We start from the raw sequence: 25,896 nt of genomic DNA on the forward strand, positions 1-25,896 counted from the left end.
GAGTGAAAATTTGTCACTGCAGATGAGCACCACCAGCCCTTCGGCCAGAACGATTACTGCACATCCTTAACCGTTTTACTTAAAAGACAAAGATGTCATCACTGGCATTCCAGGAATGGAACACTGCCACAGGAAAAAGGCCTCCCACACCGAAAATAAAGACAATGGTTTCACTGCAAATGTCTGCTAAATGCATACATGGTGCTAAGATGTATCTGACAAGGAGAGAGCATGCCTTAACACGACTGAAGTGACCACTGAACTGTTTTTTTGTAATCAAGTGAATCTGTTAAAGGTGCTGGCTATTTTTACTGCATATATATTAATTGCTCTGAAAGGTTAGGATGCTTCAATACTTTCTCAAAGCAAAAGCTGCTGTTCATAGGGACATTTTCATGTTTGCAGTGAGTTCTTATGCATTTTGCTTTGAACTGTCACTTACCTTGACTTGCTGATAGCTACCAGCTTCTGAATGCCCTGTGTCTGGATCAGAGACCTTGCATTTTCTGAGCTGTCAGTAATGATTTCATGGATGGTATTCAACACTGCAACCACTGTGTCCTCTTCCAGATTCTTTGCAGATCTCTGCTGCCTGCTGGGCAAATTTCTTACCAGCTCACCCATGGCATAACTACCTAGATAAGGGGAAGAGATACCCTAACAATCATTTCAGCCCCAAGAATCATTTCAGCTTCCCATCCTGAATGATAAAACTCAAGGGTGTTTGCCATGTCAAAAACTTTACAAGGTACGTGTTTCGAACCTCAAGACTGTAACTTAACAGTGTATTTATCATTCATTATTTCAAGGTGATTGAGAGTTGATACCCACGGCAAAGTCCTTCATTATGAATGCTAAAAGGTAGTGAAGTGGGGGAAAAAAACCCTAGCAATCTTTACTGAGAATTTTACCAGCATCTATCATACTTTGCAATGCCTGAGGCAAAAAGCATCCGGTAGCTGCTGCTAATGCCACATATTCATGCTAATACACGCACATGGCTTACTCAACTTAGCCTTGTAATGGGCCTTCTGGGGCAAGGTATGCAGCCATGCATTTATTAACCTTCCCCCAGCAAAGGTAAGAGTATTTCCTCCTGGGTGCAGTTAGCCTTCTCAGTGTATAGTACTGGAGAAAAAACCAAGGAGTCCGGAGTTTATCACTCCCAGGTGTCCGTCTGTACTGTTTGCCTAGCTACACCTCTGAACTACTAAAAAAAGAACCTGATGTATTAAGACAGAATTCCACCTTGCTATTTGTTAGCATCAACTTCGATGATGGCCCTAAACATGTGATCAATATTTCTTGGCCTGACAAAGTTGTAGTTTAAACAAACACATCAGTTAAATACAGAGATATCCAGAGGAAAACTCAACTCACAGATCAATCTTTCAAGATTCCTGCTTATGGGCAGGTGAATGCTTATTTACCCCCTTGGACAGGAGCTAGTCAGCACTGATGAAGAAATAACTTGAAGAAGAGTAAGTTGTTTGGTGTCCAGCTTCTACAAGTACCTACCACTCAAAAGGATGAGAAGGGAAGCAGGAAAGAAAGAAGGGACAACTTTAGAGCCCACTCTGCTTCCCCAGGTTAGCTCGGCATACCAAGGGCAAGACTCCCACTCTAATCCAATAGCAGGCCTGCCTAAGGAGCAACATCTCTGTAACCACCATGTGCAACTAGGAGCACAAGTGCCACGCCAGCCAGCGCTAAGAAAGAGACAAGAAACTTCTTAGCCCACCCAATCCTCTGCACACTTACACACACTCTCCGCTCCTGCAAAAATTTACATCTGGTTTTACTCCCGAGTTAGAGATTTCCCTCTAAACCACACCTTATTTGAATAGATTGGAAATACATTCTGAGATGATAGCCCTCTGCCTGGTGGCTACAGAGCAATCTTAGATAGCGCGGATGGAGACTGTGTACAAAATGAATCCTCAGCACAAGTGACAGAAAATGTGAGGTCTCCCAAGGGTATCCCAAGATCCCAGCCTGGTTAGAAAAGTTCAGAAGATACCTATAAGATCTTTATTGCGACGATCCATGGAAAGGTTTCTCAGGGCAATTGACACAGCCCTCACAACCTTGTCAGAGTCGGACTGGAGCAGCTCCACAAGCACTGGTAAGCCTCTCTCCTTCCGCACTGTTGCACGGATGTACGTGGACCACTGATCAGAACACGCAAGGGAAAAGAAACAACACAAAGTATTGTGAGTTCATATACCTGCCCTTCCCTTGCTGCTGGCATTTCTTTCAGTGCTGTAATTCATTTTTTTCCCTGCAAAGACTAGTTAGGTTGTGTGTGCTGATGCATCTATAACTTAACCCATCATTCAAGTTCATCCAGCACCAAGGAAGACAGGAGGTAGAAGTTCATCCTGCAGCTTAGTAAGCCGGTGGGGAAAGAGGACAGAAATAGAAGGAAGGAGCATCATCCACCAGCATCTGTTATGTACACACCTCTGTGTGAAAACACATCCCTCTGGATTAGGAAAAAAGAGGTCATCTGGAGGGAATGGTAAAGCATTCAAAGCATCTGTTATCTTCCCCCACCTCCAATTTCATGCTTTTATTCTGTTTCATGATTGATTTTAAAATAAACTGTATTCAAGACAGCTGAGATACACCACCTGCTGATCAGTCCCATGTTACCATGCTGTTCTAAGAGTGATCAGGCACACCTTTGAGATCTGCCTGATAAGGGCTGGGGAAGCTTCAGAGAGGATATCAGAGGACACTTTGGAGTGCAGCCTCCTGAGCAATCTGACAATCCAATGAATTAAGTATTCAGGACGCTTAATCATCTAACAACAGGCTTTTCTGAATGGATGAAGCCACAGTTAAGTGGTTTAAGTAGTAAAACTTGCTCATGGTTAAATTGTCATGAGCTCAGTGACACTTCCACCACAAAAACACCGTCTGTCCAGAAGATACAAAACATCTTAAGTGGGCAAATAAGATTGAAATAGTTTCTTTGGAGTTCCCACCTCCACCATTTTCAAATGAGACGTAAACGCACAAAGTAACAGTGTACTTGTAACGGGACATAGCTTTGTTCTTTACTTACACAAAGGAAACAAACGAGACTAAAGAGGAGACTGCACTCACTGTCCAGTTGCCAGCACTGAGATTCTGCAAAGCCCCTGCTGCAGCTTCCAGAGTGTTGAAGTTCTGACTTTCGGTGAGGATGGAGAGGTACAGTCGGACCACATCTGGCTGGTACAGTAATTCAAAGCCTGCAGGTGGGGGAAAACAGAAGCAAGAGAAGCAGAGAAGGTCTTGTATGAATAAACATGTAACAAACCTTTATTTAATCACATAAGAGAACAGCCAAGAGAAAGCTACACCTCAGAAACAAGGGCTTCTGCCACGTCCAGAATATTTTGTCCACAGTTGTTGAAAATGGTGCACATGGGAACTCATGCACAGGACATTCACCTGGGCTGAAGGTCCCTTTGCTTGTCTTCAGGTTGACAACTCTTTCTGGAACCTGCGCTATGCTATATACTGCCCAGCGTGTAATAACAAGGTGACAAAAGGCAATTTTTGTCTGCAAGAATTCTTACTTTGCATCTCTAGACTGGGTTGCAAATTCATGTTGCACTCCTGTTTTCGTTCAAATCTATCTCAGTACCTTTGCAGACACAAACAACAGGGCCAATGACAGCAAGCTACACAATCATACCAGCCACCCCCTTCTCACACCTAGGTGACAAAAGAAAGATGCAAGATGTCAAAGTGACTAGAATCTCCAGTTGATATGGGCAGGCAGAAATGCTGACTCCAGTTCAAATATTAGGAAAAGAAATACACCAGCATCGCACCACACTGGGAGACTGCGACATGCACATATGTTAAATAAAGATCCCCAGAATCAGTTATCAGCTTTGCAGTTTAAGCACTACAGGAATGACAACTATTCCCAGCTCCACCCCAGATTTTGTTTTGTGATGCTGAGTAACTGACAGTAGCATCCATGTCTTGACTTCCTCATCCACAGGATTAGGATTTATCCATCTATCCACATTAAAAAGGGAGTCTTAGCCAACAACTCCATCGTTCTAAGTTACTGCATATTTTGAAGCATTTTTTCTATCTATCTTTACTAACTGTGGCATGACACACTGCATTGATGAGGGAGGAGCACACAAGCATCCAGTTAAACAACTTGCCAGACAAACATGATTTCAAAGATCATGGTACTGTTCAAATTACGTGAACAAAACCTGAATCCCCTAAAGAGTTTTGGTGAGTGCAGGAAGACACAAGCTACCTATGGTCAACATAGGCTCATCTGCAGTCACTGCAGCTGGAAGATATTTCTGGATTGGTCGCTTTTGGGGTGTCTGCAATCAGTAAAGTTCAGCAGGCATTACCTAGGAAAGGATTTCTGGAAAAACTCGACAAGAAAGCGAGCATAAAGGTGTGAAGGAGCTCGAGCAAAGAGGAAATTTGAAGCTTGCTCTGAGCAGAATTTTCTTTTATTATTATTATTATTCGTACACATGCAAAGAATGTTTTTCACATAACAAGATGCTGCCCTAGAAATGTAACACAATTCAAAGCAAGTTTTCCACTAGCAAGATAGGAAATCTACAAACACAAAATCACTTCCTCTCTTCAGTACTTTCTCTTCAAAATCACCCATCTCTCATATACATATTTTTCAGCACATATCACAGATTATCTTATTTCAGATGTCTTGGATCAAACCGAGAAGCAAGAAAACTGAACAAAGCTGTGCTATCCAGTGGATATCCTGTATTTTTTTTTCTTTTTAAAATTCTCTGTTGCTAAAGGCTTTCCAAAATGAAAGCCTTACATTTTAAATTTGTTTCTCCATGTTTTTCATACTAGTTATTGCTGTGGGGCTATGTGAGTCAAGATCTTGGAACTCAATACTTTAAACCTTGTATAACACTACCCATAAACACAGGCCACATTAACCCCCTGGATATACAGGGCTTATACATCCCATTGAAAGCAAGATAACACATTTCATCAGCCAACAGCTTCTTTGCTCCATACCAAAAAACCTGATCTATGCATAAGGATCCATGAGCTCCCACGTGCTGGCTCATACTTTCCTGCTCAGCTTCTCACATGCATCCCAGCATGCCTGCATTCTTCTCAAACGACTGGATAGGTAACCTGCTCCCTGTCTGTGACTGGTTTTAATGCCACCACTTGCTTGCTACATGACACCCTATAGATATGTGCAAGCCACAACAGATGGCGATCCCCAAAGGCATCCTGCCAATCCATATCACTTACTTTCCTCTTCTCCAATGTCCTCTCCTTGCATTGGGATCATTGCCCTCTATATTGAATGCTGAGAAAAACTGTAGTTAATACATGAAGCATGAACAGTTGTATAGCTTTTCTCCATTCCTCAAGTAAGTTTGTGATTATCTGACTCCAATATGACCTTCATAGCACCTTCTTCCTCTGCCACTTCACAAGGTGAACTGGCAATCTAAGAACTCAAGAAAAACACCGCTCCCCGATAAGCGTGCAGTAGTCCTTTCCTGAACACTAATACTTAAAAAATATCTTAAGATAGCTCACTGGAATTTTGACACTGTGTTATCTTTCAAGGAAGCTTTGCCGAAATGTAAATCAGATCAGCAAAAGAGATGAAGGCAGGTTCATTAACAGAACATAATATTCATACAGAACATTTACCGCTTCTGTATTTGAGCTCAGACTTGCCTGTGGTTGAGTAATATGCAATTGTTCAGCCAGTCTTCTCTGATGGCTTTGTTTTAAATGCCTAGTTATAATTTCTGTATACATGGGAACAGCCCCACATGTTCACCCTCCCCTGTCATTTAAGTGCAGCCTACAACGTGCTCTTCCTGTCAGCCTGTACATTCCTTTTTGGGTTGACAGTCCCTTCTTTGCAGCACCTCGCTGTGTACGAATACTAAGACGCAACAACCCTCTCACCTCTGCTCACCCCCTATGGACAGAGCTGCATTCCAGTCACGCACTTCCCACCCGCTTTCTGTCATTACTTCTCTTCATGCATGAAAGCCTCTCCTTTTTCCTCCTCACTAATGCAAGAGCATCTCAAAAACGTCTTCACCTTCTATCTTCAATAATGCACAGCATTTCCTCTGCCAATTACCAGTACATTCCTGCTTTGGGGCATAACCCCTCAGCCAGTTTGGTGGATAATTCCCACCTTGCTCCACACATCCCCACTTCCCCACTACATTTATGCCTCTGCCTTATCAGCAGCACCTGTTTTAAATGGAGTTAGCAAGTGCTGCGCACCAAACACAGAACTCTGTGCTCCCTCATGTCTTCCCTGCTCCTCTCCAGGGCTGCATGCTGCCAGCACTTCTGCGTCAGCCTGGTTATGCCAGAGAAAGGCAGGCAGGAGATGCTAAAACAAAGTATTATGAATGCCCCTCATGGAAGGTTACTCATTAGCAGAGATGAGAACCTAATAGCAAAAAAGTTACCGCTGCACCAGAGGGTTTTTCCCTCATTGACAGCAAGCTGACACTTTTCATAAATGTTATAGTCCCTTAAAAAGAAACAAACGAGTTTTATATTTTCTCCATCTGCCTCCTGTCCTAATGAATTCAGCTCTGCTATTTATAGGATGCAGTTTGTCTGAATTATTAAAAATTTCCTTCCAGTGTTGCGTGGAGGCCTCACACATTTTTCCATGAAGCACTTCAAGCACGTTCCTGGGAAGCACAGCTGGTCTCACCTTCATTAAGCACCTGCTTCTCTTCAAAACTGATTTCCTTAATTTCAAGATCATCTTAATTATTTTTTTCAGGTAATGCTACTTTTGTACAATATACAGCTAATTGCTTATATCCATTTTTTAAATGGAAATGAGAAAAGAGGGTCATTAGTGATAGGTAATACATCAAACAAGAAAAACACCCACTGTTTTTCTTTAACAGGCTGTTTTAATTATAGCCCAGATTCAGCATTGCCCTTAAAAAGATACATTCTCCTGAAACAAATGAGACTTTTCCATTGGTTATGGATTTGTGCTGAATTGCAATCTACACTGTTTCCTCCTGGAAAAGCATGGGGATAAGTTATTTATTGCTTTTTTCCATTGCAGAAAGCAAAGCAAACAAGTTCATCATTATTAGCTTTTGCTTTTTAGAGAGACAGAAAATGCCTCGGACACTGATGTCATTGTGAGCATCAGACATTTTACAGCATCTAAGCATCCCCCCAGCTAATGGCACGAATGTGTATACAAAGGAAGATCTTCCACATTAGCCTCATCTTCATCAACATGCTGTAGTCTCATTTTTCTGAGAAAAAAACCCCAAAAACCTGCTTTGCAGCAGAGTTGCTCAAAATTGGCAAATTGATTAGTTCTGCATGAAGTTCACACTACCAGGAGATGCCAAGTGGATTATCCTTTATTTGCCCACAGAACAGTGACGGCCCAGACAGCAATTCCAATCCTGAATGGAAAACACCTGAGGAATTAACTAGGGCTGATTAGCCCTCTCGATCCACTCAATCCTCAGTCCCTGCGCTGAGAATGATGCAGCAGTTCCTGGATTATCTCCTCCACAAACCTATTTGCTTTCATCTTGGCAATACTGACCCTGTGCCTATACTTAGCTACATTCTGGCAATAGCATAAAATACCGCACCAGGTGCCTATCTCTGATACACCAGCTCCATCCCAAATTCAGACAACTCTCTTTGGAGCAAGGTTGCCAAATCTATTCCCCTTCACCACCCATTCCATTTAGGGTTTATTCTCCTCCTACAGGCAAGGGAAATTATACACATGTGGATACTGGTCAAATGAGAGTTCTCCTATGGCTGCAGCAGAAATGTGCTGCTTCTTTTTCTATCCATACAAAAACTCTGTGTTGCTGTTTAAAAAGCAAATTTCATATGAAGCTGGAAGGATGCTGGCAATGCTGTAGGAAAAATGAAAAAAATCCCTAGCTCTGGGGGGGTGGGGGTGTGTGTGAAATCACTAAAATGAACTCCGACAGCTAATCATTCTTGCAGCGTCCATAGGCGTGTTCACATTACTGTTTTGATTGGGACCACTTTTAAAGCAAATTTCCCACTTCCTGCGCCAGTTCCCAACTCAGAGAAGTGGCGGCACCACCTGGACTCCTTCTGGGACGACACTAACCCAAGAGATGCACTCCAGGACCATACCAAGGGTGTGCCGACCAGGAATGGAAGTTCAAGGGCTGATCTGCTCGCCATGAGCCTCATCTGCTGTGCTGGCCGATGTAAGCGCAAGATGTGACAGCTACCGGCAGATGGAGCGAGAGGAGCCCGAACCGCAACTTCTCTGCAAGGTCACATACTAACGGGCTTTGTAGAATAAGAAAGCAGCTCCCTAAGCAACGAGGAAGCTATAAGCCAAAAGAAAAAAAAAAAATTAAAAAATCGGTGAAGAATCATGTCAGTAAAAGAACCGAACAATGTGATTCTGCAAAGAAAGAAAAGCTCCACCGATCTTGGACTCCTGCCCTCTGCTGACAACAGGCTGGTAACTTCATTACAGCCTGTGTAGTTCATTGTTTGCGAGTTAAACAGTTGTAAACCAGAGTTCAGAATTATTTGCTACAGAAATCTTTTCAGAACATGTAAGCAGCAAATCAGTCCAGCAGTTCAACCTTTCCCTTCCAGGAACACCTCACCCTGCAGTATGGTTTTATAGCAGACCACACAAAAAACCCCATAGAAGGCAGGGAGGAGGCAGCTGGTTACTTTTATAAAACAATTAATCAGATCCTTAAAAGAAACAACCCATCAGCTCCATTCCATCTGTATGCTGTGCTTCAGCACCCGGTGCACAAAGCAGCTTGAATGCCAACATAAACTTGCAAGATTCTTATAACTGAAAGGCTTAACAGTAGCAAAAACGCAGCCAGCTCCAAGAGAGCCAAACGCTTGGCATAATCAATAGAGAATGCAGCTCCATGCAGATACACGTAGAATACAGTGTCATACAACAGAAGCATAGCAAACTTCTGCAACAAATGAAGAAGAAATGAGGGGGAAAGTTCTGAATGGTCCCTATGGCTTTCACCTCAAGGTACAGTACAAGCCAGGGCAGGTATTACGCTTACTGCAGAGATTCAATCATGGATGCAGCACCCACAACTGAGCAGGAGCTCTGAAGACAGACAGAACAGCCTTTGAGCAGTATTGAAAAGAATAACCAGAATAATATGGGACACACGAGACTCAAGTCAGGCTTGAGGGAACGTTTAAAGGAGTTTTTCTATTTAGAAAATGAACACCACAGTGTGTGACCTTTCCAACTGATCTACTAAAAGTCACACAGAAGTTCTAAAATTATGTAAACTCTTCCCAGCTTACCGCTTACTCCCAGAAGGAAAGCAGCAGTGGCACGCTAGTTAAAAAGGGAAGCAAGCAGCCCCTCGCCCCAAAGGATGTAGCAGGACTGTTACCAGCACTGTTACCAGCACTACCAAGCAAGGAGGTATGCAAAAAACCACAGGGAGTTAGGCTGACTGCAGGGAAGGTAGAAAGGCAGCAAGGAAAGGAAATGGGAGGGCAAGGCAGTGCAGGAGAATTAGGGATGCCTGGGAAAACAAACTCTCTTTTGCTATTTCTAGTATTCTTTACATTTCCCAAGCTCCACAAGCTGTCAAAGTAACTTCTCTTACAGAGAGTGCTCTGTAAGAGGTTGGTTATATTCCACTTCATATCCAAAGAATACGCAATTCAACAGAGATGGCTCCATTAAATACAACCCATTTTGACCTCACATGAGTTCCAGCACTTCTGTTTCTGCGAGCAGACATTTTAAAGCTAATGCAGTTTTCCTTTTCCAAAGGACCCGCAAGCACCGTTTCTCCCAACAGCGTTTGACACACTGCCCAATAACAAAGGCTTTTTTCAAGCATATGCAGCTAAGTCTCTTGGCAACTGGAGATGTTCCGTTAACAACCTTCTCTCCTCTGTTCACTAATCAGTAGCAAAGGCTCTGGAGGACCAATACTTAATAAGGATCTGAAAGCTGCTGCAAATAACTAGAGCACTACCCAAGCTACTAGTTCAAAAGGGGAATGCGCTGTCCCCGTAGGCCTGTTACTGAAGGGCAGGAAATAGCGGGCAGCCAGGCTGATGCAGAGAAGGGAGAGTTGCTAAAGGTCTCCACCAAAAGGGAGAGGAGACGTGTGGGTGAGTTACAGCACATTTAAGCATTTGTAGGTCACCTTTTGCAGTGTTTTTCGTTTGTTTTTGAGAAGCACCGTTGTTAAAAACAACAATGCTTTGGAACCGAAGTTAACATTAAGCCCTTTGGCTGAATGATTAAATTGGATGGTTCATGTAAATAGCCTCCTTTACCCCAGTCCCAGAAGACTTGCACCTGACCCTGGAGACTAAGTACAGCACATTAACTGTTATCACTTGCTGTCTCACCAGTTTCTCTGATCCAAAGTTACTTTTATTTATTTCACTGTGATAACTGAATGCATTTTCTTTTAAAGGGTACAGGACAATCATGTCAAAAAAAACAAGTCTGTTTTGAAATGCAATTTGTATCTAAAAATCAAACATTAAATAACATTCTCTCCCTCTCACACCTACAGAACACACACTGGAGTCGCTGCTTTGTGAGCTACATATCAAACAGGATCTGTGTGGAAGCACAGGTTCCCCTTTTCCCATAACCAGCTTATCACGGTGTTTGCAAGCTCCCAGAATGCACTCCAGGCCCTGCATCACCACTGCAAAATCTCAAAGTGGGACTTGGTTCAAAATCCTGGCTCGCACGCGCAAGTGAAGAGGAAACTAAAGGTCTGCCAGCTCTGCAGGGTTTCACAGTGTGACATTGCTAGCCGAGCAAGGGTACTGTACTCCCGGCAGCTCAGGCACACCTGAGACTAAGCTAGGGGTGAACACTGTCTTGCCTGGAGAAATTCTGCATCTGCGGTAGTCTTACAAGTTGTCCCTTAGTTGTCTGAACCACTACAGTGTTTTAAGACAAGACAGATTATCAGGCTGGTGGTCTCACTGACAGTGGATCAATACGCCAGCAGAGCAGCAATGCAAATGCTCCCAGATGCACACAATCTCGCCTGCGGCCTCCAGGGAAGCTTCTTCCTGAAGCTTTCAGGTTGGACACAGCCTCTAACACCTGATACCAGAGGACACTGGGCACAGAGATGATGCGCACTGCACCGGGGGCTTCTTAAACACGCAGCAATTTCGCGCATGCATACAAGATCAATACCAAGCGTGGCATCGATCACGTTATGTTTTCCTGGGAGGGAAAACCTGAATTTCCAGATGCTGCCTGCTACGTAACAGGAATATCAGAACAACACTGGACAAGGTCAAACATCCATGCTTATTCTTTTAGATCTCAGTGCTGCTGCTGCTGCTACTATTGACCATGGGTGCTTCTGACACGTCTGTTCCTGTCTCTGCAAGGATCCAGAATTACACGACTGACTTGTTTTCTTTCTCCTCTCTGAAAGGACCCAGATGGCAGTGCTTGGTGACTGCTCATATGCCCTGAGGGGTGTCTCCTTGTGCAAGGCACCAAACAGCTCTATTTTGTCACCCCTCCTTTTCAGCCACAGATAGCAATTGCAAGGACTGCACAATTCACACTAGAAGTAAGAACATCACCCAGCCTGTCTGGCTTGTCTGACTGCCGGCGTTTGGGCCAGTTACACCAGTAGAAAATGCAGAAGCTCAGGGAGGTGTCAACTTACTGTCCTCAGAGCTGCTAGCACAAGCCACGAACATGTGGGGAAGCCACAATAATCCAAATCCATAGCACAGCCAAAGATCATTCCCTATTTGCAACTTTGGAAAGACACGGTAACGAGGTGACACTACAGAAAGCCTCATCTGATACAGGTAGATGTGAAAACAGACCTCTTGTTAATGGGAAAAGCTTTTAAACAGAGGAATCTGTAGGCTGGAATTTGCTTACTCTCTGCCTTGGTAGGACTTGAATTCACTGCTTTTGGGAGCATATTGCAAGCCTTTTCCATTTAGCTAAGCTTTCCCAAAGGAACAAAAGAAATGAAGAGACGGCTGGCAAAGCTAATGAGGATCAGGAACTTGAGGAAAATTATTACTATTCACATTATGTAAACAAATATGTTTTTACAATTGTACATCCATGTATACATGTCAGAACATGTATGTTTTCAGGGACTTTTCCTTAAACTGAAAAAACCAAAACCAGGTAAAAACATTTTCCTTACAAAGCCCACATACAGCTCAGTAAAGCATGCTACTGCTTTTGTGATCACAGCTGCCATGGGATGCAGCTGAACAGACCCAAGTTAAGACTATTTTCACTGCTGTAACTACTTCAGATGCCTAATTGTCCAGCCCAACCATCAGAAGGTTTGAGCTTAATATATATAAAGTGTGTTTATTAAAGAGAGAGATACTGAGTGAATTCCTGAAGGAAAGTCCATTAAAAAAATCACACCACAGCTATGTTCAGTAATAAAATACAATATGTTGCTGTTACTATCTTATCAACAAGTCCAACACCCTCATAACACAAAAATGTCTCAGAACTAGAGTCATCACTGAAAAGCAACGGCAGTGTTATGGGACTCCTTCCTTTGGCTTGCGGCTGCCTGGACCTACCGTTTTCTTTCCTCTGGTCTTTTGTGCGTTTAACTAAGGACCATGTGTGCCAAATTGCCCTTTTTTGGCCTCAAGCCCCTGTAAAACTGAGTTTTACAGTTCCAGATGCCAATCAGCTGCTTTGACTCCAGGAAGCTAATGAGCTTTTAGCTTCCTCCCAGCTCAGTAGTAGAAACCTGTCTGCAGAGAAAAGCTTACTGCAAAAGGAATCATACATCAGTCCTTGGCTCCAGATGCCACTTCAGTAAATTAATTTTATTAAAAAGATTCTGACATTATTCAGAACTGTTTAGATGTTGAACTTACTGTCAGAACCCCGCAGCAAGTAAGGAAGTACAGAAAAGGGGAATAAACACTACAGAAGACAGCTGCATGGCAAAATAAACCCTACATGGTAATACTTATTTAGTTGAAATATACACACACCCTTAGACACTAAGCACTGAGTTATGCAAGAAAGGTGGAATAAGCACAAAAATGCTTTCTTACCTCTGCAGACCTCTTAAGTATTTTCCTTCCTGTCTCCAAGAGAGACTTTATGAAATGCACTGGATCATGAGGCTGCCTATGGTCCCACTAAGCGCCCTCCCCTGCTACATGACTTATATTGGACACAACAGGCCACTAAATCAAGGCTCGTAAGGGGCCGTGGAGTGGAAGGGAGGCCACGGTGCTGTACAGTGCAAAGCTGCAAGATCCAGCATCAGGTGGGAACCAGCTGTCAGACTGGAGAGCTCTGCACTTACCCACCTGCGAGGTGGCACTGCAGGGCTGGCAGCTAAGAAAAGCAGCAGCCAGCGGTTCTGGCAGCCTGGCTGATGTGTCGGGGGGTGGGGGGTGTCATTGCAGCAAGTGTGGCAGCAGCCACACTCCTCCAGAACTCCATGGATGCTGTTGCTCTCCACCAGGCCTGTGGTGAGTCAGGGTGTGGGGGGACCCACAGCATCTTGTGGGATCAGCCCTTCTCTGCCTTTACACCCCAGGGTGCCGGCACCGGATCTTAACCAGCAAGGCAAAGCCAAATCCTCCATCAGTCGGGAATTTACAGGAACAGGATTGCTCTGTCAGGTATGGGACTATGCTGGTTTTCACCGACTGCGCTTCAAAACACTGCCCTGCTGCTGAGGGACTTTCTGCTCTGGTTTGAAAGCCCGCACACTCCTGACAAGCGTTTGGATGTATCAGCAACGGACGCTTCTCAGAGCTGCAACAGACAAGGATCGACAGACAGTATTTCCATTCGGGCTGGTACCTGTCAGGTTCTCCCCTTTGCAGACACTCTGAGCTTCATCTTCAGCGCCAAGGGAAAAAACAACTTCAAGAAAAACCCCAAATCTTTCAGAGCTCACGCACACTGAACTATACTTGGAAGCCAATTTGAAAGCTTCTTTCTGAGTTATTCATGCTTCACCAAGTCTATTCACACTTCCACTTCTCATCATGCTTTTTATATAAAGTCTCATAAATGGTCATAAGCCATTACACAGGTATTTGGTTATTCATATCAATTCAGTCACTTGTTAGAGGCCTGTCTCCTTAAGGCAGTGAAGGGCAGCACAACTCCACAGCTCGAATTCCTCAAATAAGAAGGAAGAATTCATTTGTCCATTCTCCAGCGGATCTACCCTCACAGAAGCATCAAACACTTCTAAATACTTTCTAGTATTATGGAAGGAAATATTTGGATATAAACAACTAACCTTTTTTTGGGAAATGTTATCAGAATCCAAGCTGAGAAGCCTGCAGGTCCAGTCTCAGCCTAGAGAAATGAAAGGTCAGTGATTCCTCATCACCAGGACTGATAATGGAAGCCTATTTGGTTCATTAGAAGCACAGTCCTGCAATCTTGCCTCTATAAGCATTTTATAAGCAAGTACCATATGGAAAGACTCCCTCATGTTATTAAATAATTTATTATACGCCAACCCAAACACTTCCTCCAATCCTGTTTGTGTCCTGAAATTGCTAATTAATTCCTGCTACAGCTTCCAAAGTCAAAAGTGTGTTTCAATTCCTCTCTCCATTTCATGAAAGCTGCCACATGCACCCAAAGGCAGTCCAGTGCCTCCAATCTGTCTCAATTACAGTCAGTATGCTGCTGTCAGGCAATTCAAGTATCTCCCAAGAAAAAGATTTTTATGTTTTCAATATCAAATAAATGTCAGGCCAGAGCGGAAGCAGTATGAACAGAAGGTTTTCTTCAACTTCTCTAACAAAAAAGGACCTTGCACAGCCCAGGTTTTCAAAGTACACTACTTGGGTACTTAATTCTCCTGGATTTCAGCATAAGCTAGAAACTTTAATGCCTTAAAGAACTAAGATTTCCAACCCATCCTCAAAGCACCATATCCAGGCAAGGACTACAGATGGTGAAGGGCAAGAAAGGATGTTGCTGCTTCTCCCTTACTTGAATTGGGATGCACTGGGACACAACACATTGAAGGTGAGGAGTGAAGAGGTACTCTCCTCCTTTCTGCCAAAGACACTCTGCAGCTTTGTAAAAAACCAGGCAAGTTCCTATTAAATGTAAATAAGCCTGCTGTTTGAAGCACTGCCTGAATGTCTGATAATCACAGCCAGAACCGACACAAAATCAGCTTTGTCCATAGAATTATAGGTTTCCTGGAAACGTGGATCTTGCTCTAAAACTTAAATTTGGACCAAAAAGTGAGATAAGACACCGTGATCTGTACAGAAGTAGCTCTCTGAAGCGTTAGTTGGCCAAACACACATACGTTTTACAAACACAAATAACTCTATTTACAAGTTTAAAAAAAAAAAAAAAAAGAGAAAAAGAAAAAAGATTGGAACCTCAGCATCCAGCAATGAATGAGGTACTTAGCTGAAATGAATAGAGGAAGCACAGAAACATTTTTCAAGAGGCAACAGGGTAACATTACACAGCATCCAACTGCAGCCTGGCCCCATCTTTACCACCCTACAGGAATGGCCTGCATTCACAAACCACCAGAAAGTCATATGAGAAATTTTACAATGAAGCCACAGCAGACAGCACCTCAAAGCAACTCTGACAGCTTCTCTGAAACTACTTCATCACCATTAGAACAGTGGAAAGATCCCTAACCCAACAGCCACTTTGTTAGGACAGTTTTCAATTTCAATGCAGCTTTCTTACAGTAATACTATGCAATTAAAATTGAGCTTAAACCTACCCATGTAAAAGATTCTAATCAGAAGCCGACATTTATTGTGGAGGTTGTTCATGCCTATAGAAAACTCTGAAATGTCACTAAGTGTATATAAGGCAAGATACTTCCTGAAGAGTATCAAAATGTCCATCATTTTACAATCTATACCCCCTTCTATCATTCATATATGCAAGGCAGTGTTATGAATGCCCTGATGGCTTCTCATGGGCCATCTGAGTCCACAGCTCGATCTAGAAATAGGCCTCCAGACTGCACTGAGTGGAATGGCACCAAGTGTTAAGTGTTTCAGGGAAGCTGGGATCCAGCCACACAGAAAACTGTACAGTTTAACTTCAATGCGTTCAATCTCAGCATTGTTTTCAGCAAGCAGGTCTGTAGGATTTGGAAGGGACCTCCTCGTTAGGATTTAACTATTGCGCAAAACCTTGCAGAACTGCCCAAATCTAAGTCACGTACGCCTTCATCAAGTCTTAAGTTTTAGCACTAACCTGAAGGGAAATACTCTCCTGGAAGCAGTGCTCACCTAACTGAATAATCAGGATTACGTCTCATGCTCCTGACACCCACACTTTCTCATTCCTTGAGAAATCCCAAACGCACTGCAACACAACTAACACCTCAGTCATCCTTGACATTTCTCATCTCTCACACATCTGCAGGTTGCCTTTAGTGTGCTGCAGTGATCAATAGCACATTTTATGACTCAACGTGCGAAGTATCCCCAAAACGGGAGTGGGAAACCTGCATTTGCAAGGAATGTAGACTTCCAGTTTCCTCAGTGTTTAAAGGCCACTGGGGACACTACAGTTAAGACAGATCCTTTCTCTAGATCTTATTCTCGTCCCCTCACATTTTGAATGAGTCTTTGGAGACGTTTTTCATGCTTATAATTTTTAAGCTCTCAGCAGGACACGATGCAATTAAATACTCAATCATGATTACAGATTTGCTGGTTGCAATTTTAGAGGTCTCAAAACAAGACCCATCAGATTAAATATTCTTCCTGGCTTCGTATGAGAGGGACGAGAAAAACTGACGTTTCTAAATGGAGAGGGCTTGCTACCTGGCTTGTTAGCATGAGCCAGTAAAAAGCCTTTATTTAGGAACCAGGAAGCATCATCTCTGTTCCCAGTTCTGCCACGGAAATGCCACGTAACTGCAAAACTCACCTCAGCAGTCCATGTCCCCCTTTTCCTTCCCGCACTATTTCTGCCTTGCCTATCTAGACTTGGCCTGTTCAAGCAGACTGCCACAGTGGGCCAGGTACTTACGCTTTACTGAGGCTACAAAGTTCCTCTAAATGTCTCCTACAAAAGCAACAATATACTCAGTGAAGTAAGAGACCACAAGGCGCACAAAACACGACTGAACTGGACATGAGGTGGAAGGATTCTCTCCGCATATCCTCCTCCCAGATAAGCCTGAATCATGGTCTACTCCTAAACAGACAAATAATGTTTCATGCTATTACAGACTTCCAGTTTTCCCATATGACCAAGACACAGAAAATTCAGGGCTAAAACTAATGGTCTGGGAGGCCAAAATAAAAATGCTCTCCTTTCTACCACATACTGATCAACATTCACACTGATCACCTGAAAATGCCTGGGTCAGCAATCAAGCTCTCAGTGGGTTCAGAGCAATGAACAGTTGGATTGACATTGCTTTCTATACCATGCAGAGGTAAGATTCCCTCTGCCTCCAGTTGACAGGTAAATTTAAGTGTCTGCTTTACAATGTAAAATGCCTACCTCTCAGTTCAAGGTCATTTTTCTTCAATCCACAGTTAGAGCTATATGGCACATTAAGTCATATCATTCCCCTGTCATGTTGGAGAAAGTGGGAGCTTTTAAGCCTGTGCAGAGCACTCAGGGTTATAGAAATAAATATGGCTTTATATAGCAGCTTTCACATTCAAGACATCTCGAAGTGGTTTACAAAGTAATGAGTCAGATAATAGGACTGCAACAGCTGTGCAGGTAAACACACCAGAAATTAATGCTGAGAAAACAGAAGTCTTAGTTTTTTGATTCTCTTTATCTGCCTTTCTGCAAAACGTGACCGCTGCTTCAGTGACTGCTGCAGTTTAGAATGCAGTTAGTTGACATTCCAGTTTATTTTAATTTTCAGATTAACTCCATGATTAAAGTTCTCCATTAACTGTAATAAATACTGTTCAAGCAAAAGTGGAAAAAAATGCTAGATGTCTTACTGCACGTACCTCCCCTGTCTTGGCTGCATTATAAGGAAGGCCTCCTTGCTTGATGTCTATTACCTCAATTTGCAATTAGTTCAGAATCACACAACTATTTCATTTTTATTCCCCTTTCTCTCCCCCATTATTAGGTGTTATAATCAAAGACTGATTAATGTAGTGTTGTGAGGACTCCATGGTTCACTGTGCTGGCACCAGTGAAAGTATGTATTATAGGTAAAAATATATTTGTCTTTTAAAAAAGCTATACCTGGGGGGGGGGGGGGGGGGAGAAGAAATATAATTAAAAAAATTAATCATCCTGAGATCCACCAATGATATGCTCCTATCCCAGGTTCCAGGGTCAAATGGGCACTCTCTCCTTCCTATCTGAGTCACCTAGCTAGCTGTCATGGATTAAGTTGTTTTGGAAAAATCTTGTCCCTAAAAAATGGGCTTTTTTTTTTTTTTTCAGACAGATTTTTTTTTGCTGACTTTGTAATCATTTAACAAGAGTCACAGAGAACAATTAGGTTGAAAGAGAGCGTGGGAGGTCACCTGGGCCAGCTTCCTGCTCAAAGCAGGCACAACGCTGACTTCAGACCAAGTTATTTATGCCTTTGTCCAGTCAGGTCTCGAAACGCCTCAATGGTCGGGAACCCTTCAAAACCTCTCTGAGGAATCTGTTCCCATGGTTAATTATGGGGCATTAGCCTGCATTTTTGTGGGCAAAAGAATACCAGATGGGACAGCAAGAGTATCCCAGACAGACGCTTTAAGTAAGATTCAAGAGATGTCTGTCTAGCGTTGAGTTTTGAAAGCATCCGAGTCACGTAGGCCTCTGAGAAAGCTATCCACATTCCTATCACTGCTAGAGGCACAGCCCTCATAACGCTCACCCAGAGCTGTAACTACTTCCTTTTCTTATGCACACGCTATTTCTGGAAATCTGGCAAGGGATTTAAATCAACATTACACCATTTTTCTGCCTCAGCTGTTCTTAAACTTTCTGCTGTTCTCTTAACTTGTCAAGTAGCTTTGTCAGCAGAACTTTGCTGTGGTACTTTTGATGGACACCAGAGACAACCGTAACTTCGTGCAACAAGGTTTTTGTAATTCATTTTGACGCAAAACTTCATCTCTAAATTCCGACAGAAGCTGAGTTCCTCTTCCTTGCACTTCATGGTAACACTGGCTAGGCAATGAGGACAACTTTCTGATTCGCACCCCTCTTCAAAGTATCATCTCATTTTTTACACTTATGCTAAAAGAGAGGAAAAAGTCTCTGAGCTTTCATTGGTGTTGTTTCTTAACTGCAACTAAGTGGTATGGTTTAAATCTCACATAATGCGACAGTGATGGATGGATGAACGAATGGATGGAGTGAGTTTTTCACTGCAGTGACTAAGTCCCAAGACTGAGGCAGTTACAGTGAAGTGGGATAAGCACCTCCCCACCAACTCCTGCTTTTATTCCTGGCAGACTTTCTTGGCACACTCTCATTCTATAAACAGTCTTTGAACAGCATCTGTATAATGAGCTATGCTCTGTAATAACAAGCATTCTATTTTAGAGTAACAATTAGAATTGCTTGTAGAATAGAAATGCTAAATGAGACATGCAAAAACATATACACAAACCAAAGGGTGAGGGAAGAAAGAGTATTAACCATTCTTAGCTGGGGCAAACAGTACAGGGAAGGCTGTGAAAAGAAAAAAATATGAGTGACAACTATCACTTTCCAATACAAACTATTTTATCATCAGATATGTTAGCCAAGTATAAAGGACATGAAAATCCAATCAGTGGTTGAAGCGTGTGCATTGCCAGAGAGCACACAGTGCTATAACTAAAGTAAATGCTGTAGCTGGGCTGTAAAACCTGCCAAGGTCTTGAGTTATGTATTGGTTTCTGTGTACATCCATCTCTACAGAGCATCATAAATAATACAGTTGAACTTCTCCATAAAAATACACAGTAAATGTAATATGCATAGCAAGAATACAAAGCCATTCACAGTATTACCTATTTTCAAAATGCTTTCTACAACATGAACTCCTCAGTCCATTCACGTAACACCCTATTGAGGCAAGCTACTGCCATCCACCTTTAACAGAAATTAGGTTTTTATTTAATTTTTCTATCACTGTGGTGCTAACAACAGTTGTGATACACAATACTTTGGCAGAATTTTGCTGTTTTTACAAACGTACACTCCATCTGCACTTGTTATCACAGCAGCAGTGAAAATAACAGTAATATTCTAGTGAAGGCAGTGGAAGTAGTAGACACTTCATGGAGTTCACTATACCCCTGGCATCTAAATGCAATTAACTTGCTTAAGGCCACTCAGCAAGTCAGTAGCAATGCTGGAATGTGAAAATGAGCCTTTCTTACTTCCAGCCCTGTCTTTTTCTGAAGCTCCAGATCACTCCATGTCCTTAGCTGCTGTAATTACCATGTGCTTGAGTGGAGTTCCTGCTGTTTAGTTTTTCATACGATACTTTATAATGCAAGTATATATAGGCTGTTCTAGTTTAAGATGTTATAACCACATGCCTAAGTCTCATTTTCTGTGCATTTATAACTTGGCCACAAATTCACATCAAGTTGGAAAGGGAATTTACCACCTGGGATTCTTGTCTTTTGAAGATACTGCTAGTTATTATAACATCTACATTCTTAGGTGTCAGCCTCAGGCAAGAAGGAGCTGGAAGCTGACTACTGGAGTTATTTTATAGTCCCATGAGAGCTACAGGTGATAGGACCTCAAGGTGGAGAGGAAGAATCTTTTCCCCTCCATGCACTGAGAAAGACTGAACATTTAAGAATGCAAGAGAAGGATAAAGAGGAGGGAGTAGTTGTGGATGTTCATTCACTATTTCCAGGATAACCAAAGTACCTTAGAGGTGAGCCAGATTTTTCTTAGAATTTGAAACAATTCAAAAAGAAAGCTGTCTTCCTAATTCATCTTGCATGTGACTCCTTGCTGTTAAGACAGAGGTAGAAGACAAAGGGAAAAAGAGGAGCTCTACAGACAAATTATAGCAAAGCCAAGACGTGATGGACAAGAACAACCACCTTATGACTTCATGAAGAGCTGCATATTCTCAACTCTGCATAAATATAGAGCTGAAATTCTCACATCACTACAATTGCTCCTCCTGCCTCCCTGTCCCAGCAGTTGTTTCCCACTGCTCCCTCCGTTTAAACTTCAAAGCTACATAACCTAAAACTGGAAGACATTCACACTATGAAGTGTCCATATTGGGGGTGGGGAGGCATTAGTGGCATTTAGCGATCACGGTTGAAATTTCTTCTCCAGTTTACATTGGTCAAATACCCTTCATGCAGGAGAATTCTTCAAGTTCCCAACTTGAAAATCTTCCTGGTACAAAAGTATCTCTTAACTGGGCAATTTATAGGATAGTCTAGTCACACAACCATTGTGCTTCCCCTTGCTACAGCTGTAAGAGCTTTTCTGTTCCACAGGTGACTAGGAACCTAGCCTGTCTCCTCTGTAAATACAATCTTTGCCTGGATGTCCCTATGGACAAAGCAAGGGACTGGAAAGCACAGCTCAGAGCTGCAATGTCGAGGCATTCTCAGAAGCGAGAGAGCAATGATTTGACAAACATGGTAGCAATTACCAGAATGCAAAGCCAAAGCTATTCTTCACGTTCCTGAGCAGACAGATAACACCAGAGTAAGAGCTGGTCTTGTAACAGTCAAATTCCTCTCACATGATTTGGTGGAATAACTAAACCCCAAACAGCAGGGCTGCTAGTCCCAGCAGCACCACTGTACACAGTTACTGTGTAGGGTTTCAGTCACACCACTAGTATTTCTCCCAGAAAAATATTTGTTTCCTCACAGTCTTCAAAGTAAGAATGCTGTAGGGTAGAATCCCATTAAGCAAAAAGAATTAGTGCCAGAATTCATAAAGGTCATACACACTTGAGAGAAGCAAGGTTGAACTGCAAGTCCTTATCGATATTTGAATATTCCTGCAAAAGTAACTACTATGAACATACACTATTAAATGAATGTCAGTGATGACACCAGCCAATGATGACAGTAAAACTACAGATAAGGCAGACATGCATCTTCCACCTCAAGACAATGCTGATCCTAAGGTAACGCATGCATACATCAATGGATAACAAATATCTAGCAGTTGACAAACGCTGCCATACCTAGGTAGCTACTGAACTGCAAATATCACTTAAGTCACCTGTATGTCAAGAGAGAGCTAAAAGGCTCTAGCACTTGGTGAAAACCACATTTGGCCTACAAAAGAAAAACAACATAAAACCAGCAGACCTTAAGAGAAACTTGGACACTCAGAGATGTTCAGTGATATAACTCACCTCCTTCCAAAAAGGTTTGCTGACTCCTACAGAACAGAGCACTTTGTTTTATTAACTCTAGATTCTAGCAATATAATGCAATACAAAAGCATAACTGTGCCCTTTACATGTTTGCCAAAGTCCTGTTGCAGCAGCATGCACCAAGATAAAAGCCCGAAAGATTTTGTCTAGTTGCTGCTGTTTAATGCATTGCACGACATCTCTCACCTTGGGTACCTGTGGGTAAAACACACTATCTGGGGAAAATCTGCTGCTTTAACTGCTCAGCTCGTTCAGTACTGCTTAAAAATAGGCAGGGGTTGTTTTGGTTATTTTAAACCTCATGCCACTGAGTTATGTAGAAGGAAACATAGGTTGTTCCCTGGACAACATCCTTCAAAGGCCAAGCTGTTCAAGGCTTACTACCTGCACAATGCAACAAGGAAGGAACAACCCTGAAGAATTGTGCTAATGATTTATTTTATGCAGCATCTGTGCAGCAAGATGAGCTTACCACAATGCAAGACTGTGAACTACTAACCACTAGCACTGTTTTGGCAATGAAGTCCAGCAGCTTTGCATGGGTATGACACAAATCTACCATAAAGAACCGACTGACCCTGGCAACAGGCAGCAAGAACTGAAAACAGCTAGTGACAGGGAACATCACGACAACGAAGCAGAATTTATTCAACAGGTTTCAAAGTCACCTGTGCCTAAAAAGCGAGGCAGACTCTTCTATGCATTCCTTCTCCTGCCTTGCTGGCCTACGTAAAACTTCTCAAGCAAGAACTGCAAAACATTTCTAATCAGGTACAATCCTACAGCAAGTTTCCTTTTAGGTGCCCTGAGGTATGTACTGGGACTAGGACTAAGACAGAAGTCAAAGAAAAACACCTTCTCATCTCTGCAGATGAGTCACAACCACCCATCACTGCTCACCTCATCTAGAGTTTACAGAGAACTTGTGTTGTCTCTACACTCTATTAAAAAAACTCCTGTAAAAAGAACAACACTCCTACTGGAATGATTTTCTGTTTTAAGGAAGTTTTATCACGCTACCTATTGGTGACAGAATTTTGCACTCCATTTAGAATCCATGCTAAGTGAGTAACCATTAAACCCTCTCCGTATCTGACTCATACAAGAAATGCACACGTTAAACCACAGAAGGTGTCACAATGTGTCAATGCAGGCTACAACTCTCACAGGCTTAGGCCAGTCTACTTGAAATGAAAATAATAATTGTTCTATAATACACTTGGTATTAGTTCAAATTGCTTGAGTTGTCACGTTAAGAACAACCAGAAGCTATTTCAGACTCATTCTTTTCATTGGAAGAAGACATGTCAGGGCAGAAATAAGACAAAAGACATAATACTATTCCCAGACCTTCCATTCACATTCTAGCTGCATCTCCCCATATGGTTTTTCAAACCCTTCGGTTTCAGCCCTAAACTTATAATTTATGTTCTACATAATCAAATTAAACAGATCTATAAAGATCATAAATAAGAGTTTCCACCTGTAGAGCACAGCTCAGCATGCTGGAAGCAACCACTGCCATGTTTCAACCCAGCTTTGACCAAACAGGTGGCTCAAGGTAAGAACTGCAGAAAGTATGACAATAAAAGCAGAGTATGCCAGAAGAATTAGCAGTCAGCTATGGAAAGAGTGTGTACACAAGAAAGGAAAAATCCACAGGTGCCTGCTCTAAATTCCTTGCAGATGTTGGGAAAAAGTATGAGAATTTACAGGTACCAGGCTGGAGAAAGTTTGGCAAGGGCAGACTCCATATGAGAATTTTCCTATTCAAGGCAATAGATTTTGGCTGACTCAAAGCACTGGAAGACAGATGAGAAATCTTCCACTGCTTTGTAAATTGAGAAACACATGGGACCAAAATGAACACTCTGCTTAGTAAAGCAACAGAAATAAGAGATACTTAATAACTCTGGTAGGAATTCTCAACAATGTGCATGAAATACTTAAGAACATGTTACTTGCTCTCACACGGGAGATCCTCCCAGTCCCTCAACTTCCCCTAGCAGCACAGGAGGGGTGGGGATGGTTCCATTAATCAACCAGTTCTCTCACTTATTCACAATATGACAATCAAAATTAATGATTGAAGGGAGCTGGAAAGGGCAGGTGAGTGCTTGAGTCAACTTGTAAAGATTTAAAGAAAACAAATGAAAACAACAGTGAAATGAGAACAGCAGCTAATCTTAATTACAAACCTAAAGTCAAAGTAAAGCTTCAGTGAAGTTTCTCTCTCCCCCCACTACATGTTGCCTTTAGCTGAAGACAAATTGCCAACATTTTTGTAATCTACTAAGTTAAAGTCATTACCCTGACAGTGCCAGGAAGTCTAATTTCCTGGAGCAGTAACATAAAGATTTATATGTGAATTTAAACATTCACCTTCTGGAATAGAAAATCTATCATCAGCATCAGGCTGCACGGAAAGTGACTGAGGATTTCAGATAATGGAGAAAGAAGAAATTCACCTGCTGACAAGTTCACCCAAAATCTCATTCCCTACCTACAGAGGCTGCTGACCAGGGTAAGTATATACACAAAGCTGAGCTTTCAAATAAATTCAGCTTTTCTGTGAGGTCCCTGCTGTAATAAAATAGACTTGTTCAACTATAAGCAGCTTTAACACTAGTTCAGTGTTTCTGCTTGACTCTCTCCTAAACTTACATTCCCATTAAAATGAAAGCTTAGATAATAAAAATGGGAAATATAAATTAGTAACCACTTTAATAACTGATTTAAAGGAGAGAATGAATTCGCTCATCCACCAGGCTGAAATGAACCTGCACATGTCTCCTTATGGCTGAAAGCTTTCAACTCCTTAACGAGATAAACTGAAATCATAGCTGAAGTTCAACACCCAAAGCACCTTAGAGCATCTACTTTTGTGTCATTAGATGTATATGTGCACAAACAACAAGCCATGAGATTTGCTCAAACCAACAGCACAGAAGCCTGGATTTAATTAGGAACAACCTGCTGATTCCATATAGAAAGCTATTTTGCTCTTCTGGACTTTCTCCCCCCATGTTCCAGCACTGATGAACAGAGGCGGACAATCCAACACCTTCACATCAGGAGGATTAAATGTTACAACCTTTATAACATCTTCAGAAGGCTGACACATATCAATGCTGATTCTTTTCAGAAAACCTCATCGTACAGTCTGCCATCTGAGACACTGCCTTCCACTGCACAGATATGATTAATCCTGATCTCCCCCCAGCGCATGAGCCTCCTGTCGCTATTCCTCCTCAGAAATAAGGACTGTGCGAACAAAGCAAAGGAACTGTGCTATGCTGTGTGTTTAATGTGCACACAGGAGAAATCAGCATTTGCAGTGTGGAAGAGAACACACTGCAGAGGAGACAGCCAACACCACTACCAGTGACCTACTTTATACTGGGGAAGGGATTTCAGGAAGACCTTTTTTTTTTTCCCACCCTCACAGAAGCAGCAATTTTTGAAAGTACTAAATTTAGCAAGGTCCTGAGGACAGCATTCATAATTTCTTGTCAGTGCTGTC

The 25,896-nt window shown here is 42.3% G+C and overlaps 1 protein-coding gene across 4 annotated transcripts in view; it reads right to left on the minus strand.

Moving 5' to 3' along the window:
• The window catches only part of ARVCF (ARVCF delta catenin family member), a 166,541-nt gene that overhangs the window by 10,304 nt on the left and 130,341 nt on the right, over positions 1–25,896 (minus strand). For all 4 annotated transcript variants that reach the window (XM_086474431.1, XM_086474430.1, XM_086474429.1 and 1 more), the window contains 3 exons: positions 3,112–3,239; positions 2,021–2,171; positions 443–635 (listed from right to left, as the gene is read on the minus strand). In XM_086474431.1, coding sequence (XP_086330557.1) covers positions 443–635; positions 2,021–2,171; positions 3,112–3,239 — 472 coding nt within the window. The remainder of the gene's footprint in view (positions 1–442; positions 636–2,020; positions 2,172–3,111; positions 3,240–25,896) is intronic.

Source organism: Leptosomus discolor, chromosome 16 (assembly GCF_034619465.1).
Source record: "Leptosomus discolor isolate bLepDis1 chromosome 16, bLepDis1.hap2, whole genome shotgun sequence".
In the NCBI taxonomy this organism is placed as follows: domain Eukaryota; kingdom Metazoa; phylum Chordata; class Aves; order Leptosomiformes; family Leptosomidae; genus Leptosomus; species Leptosomus discolor.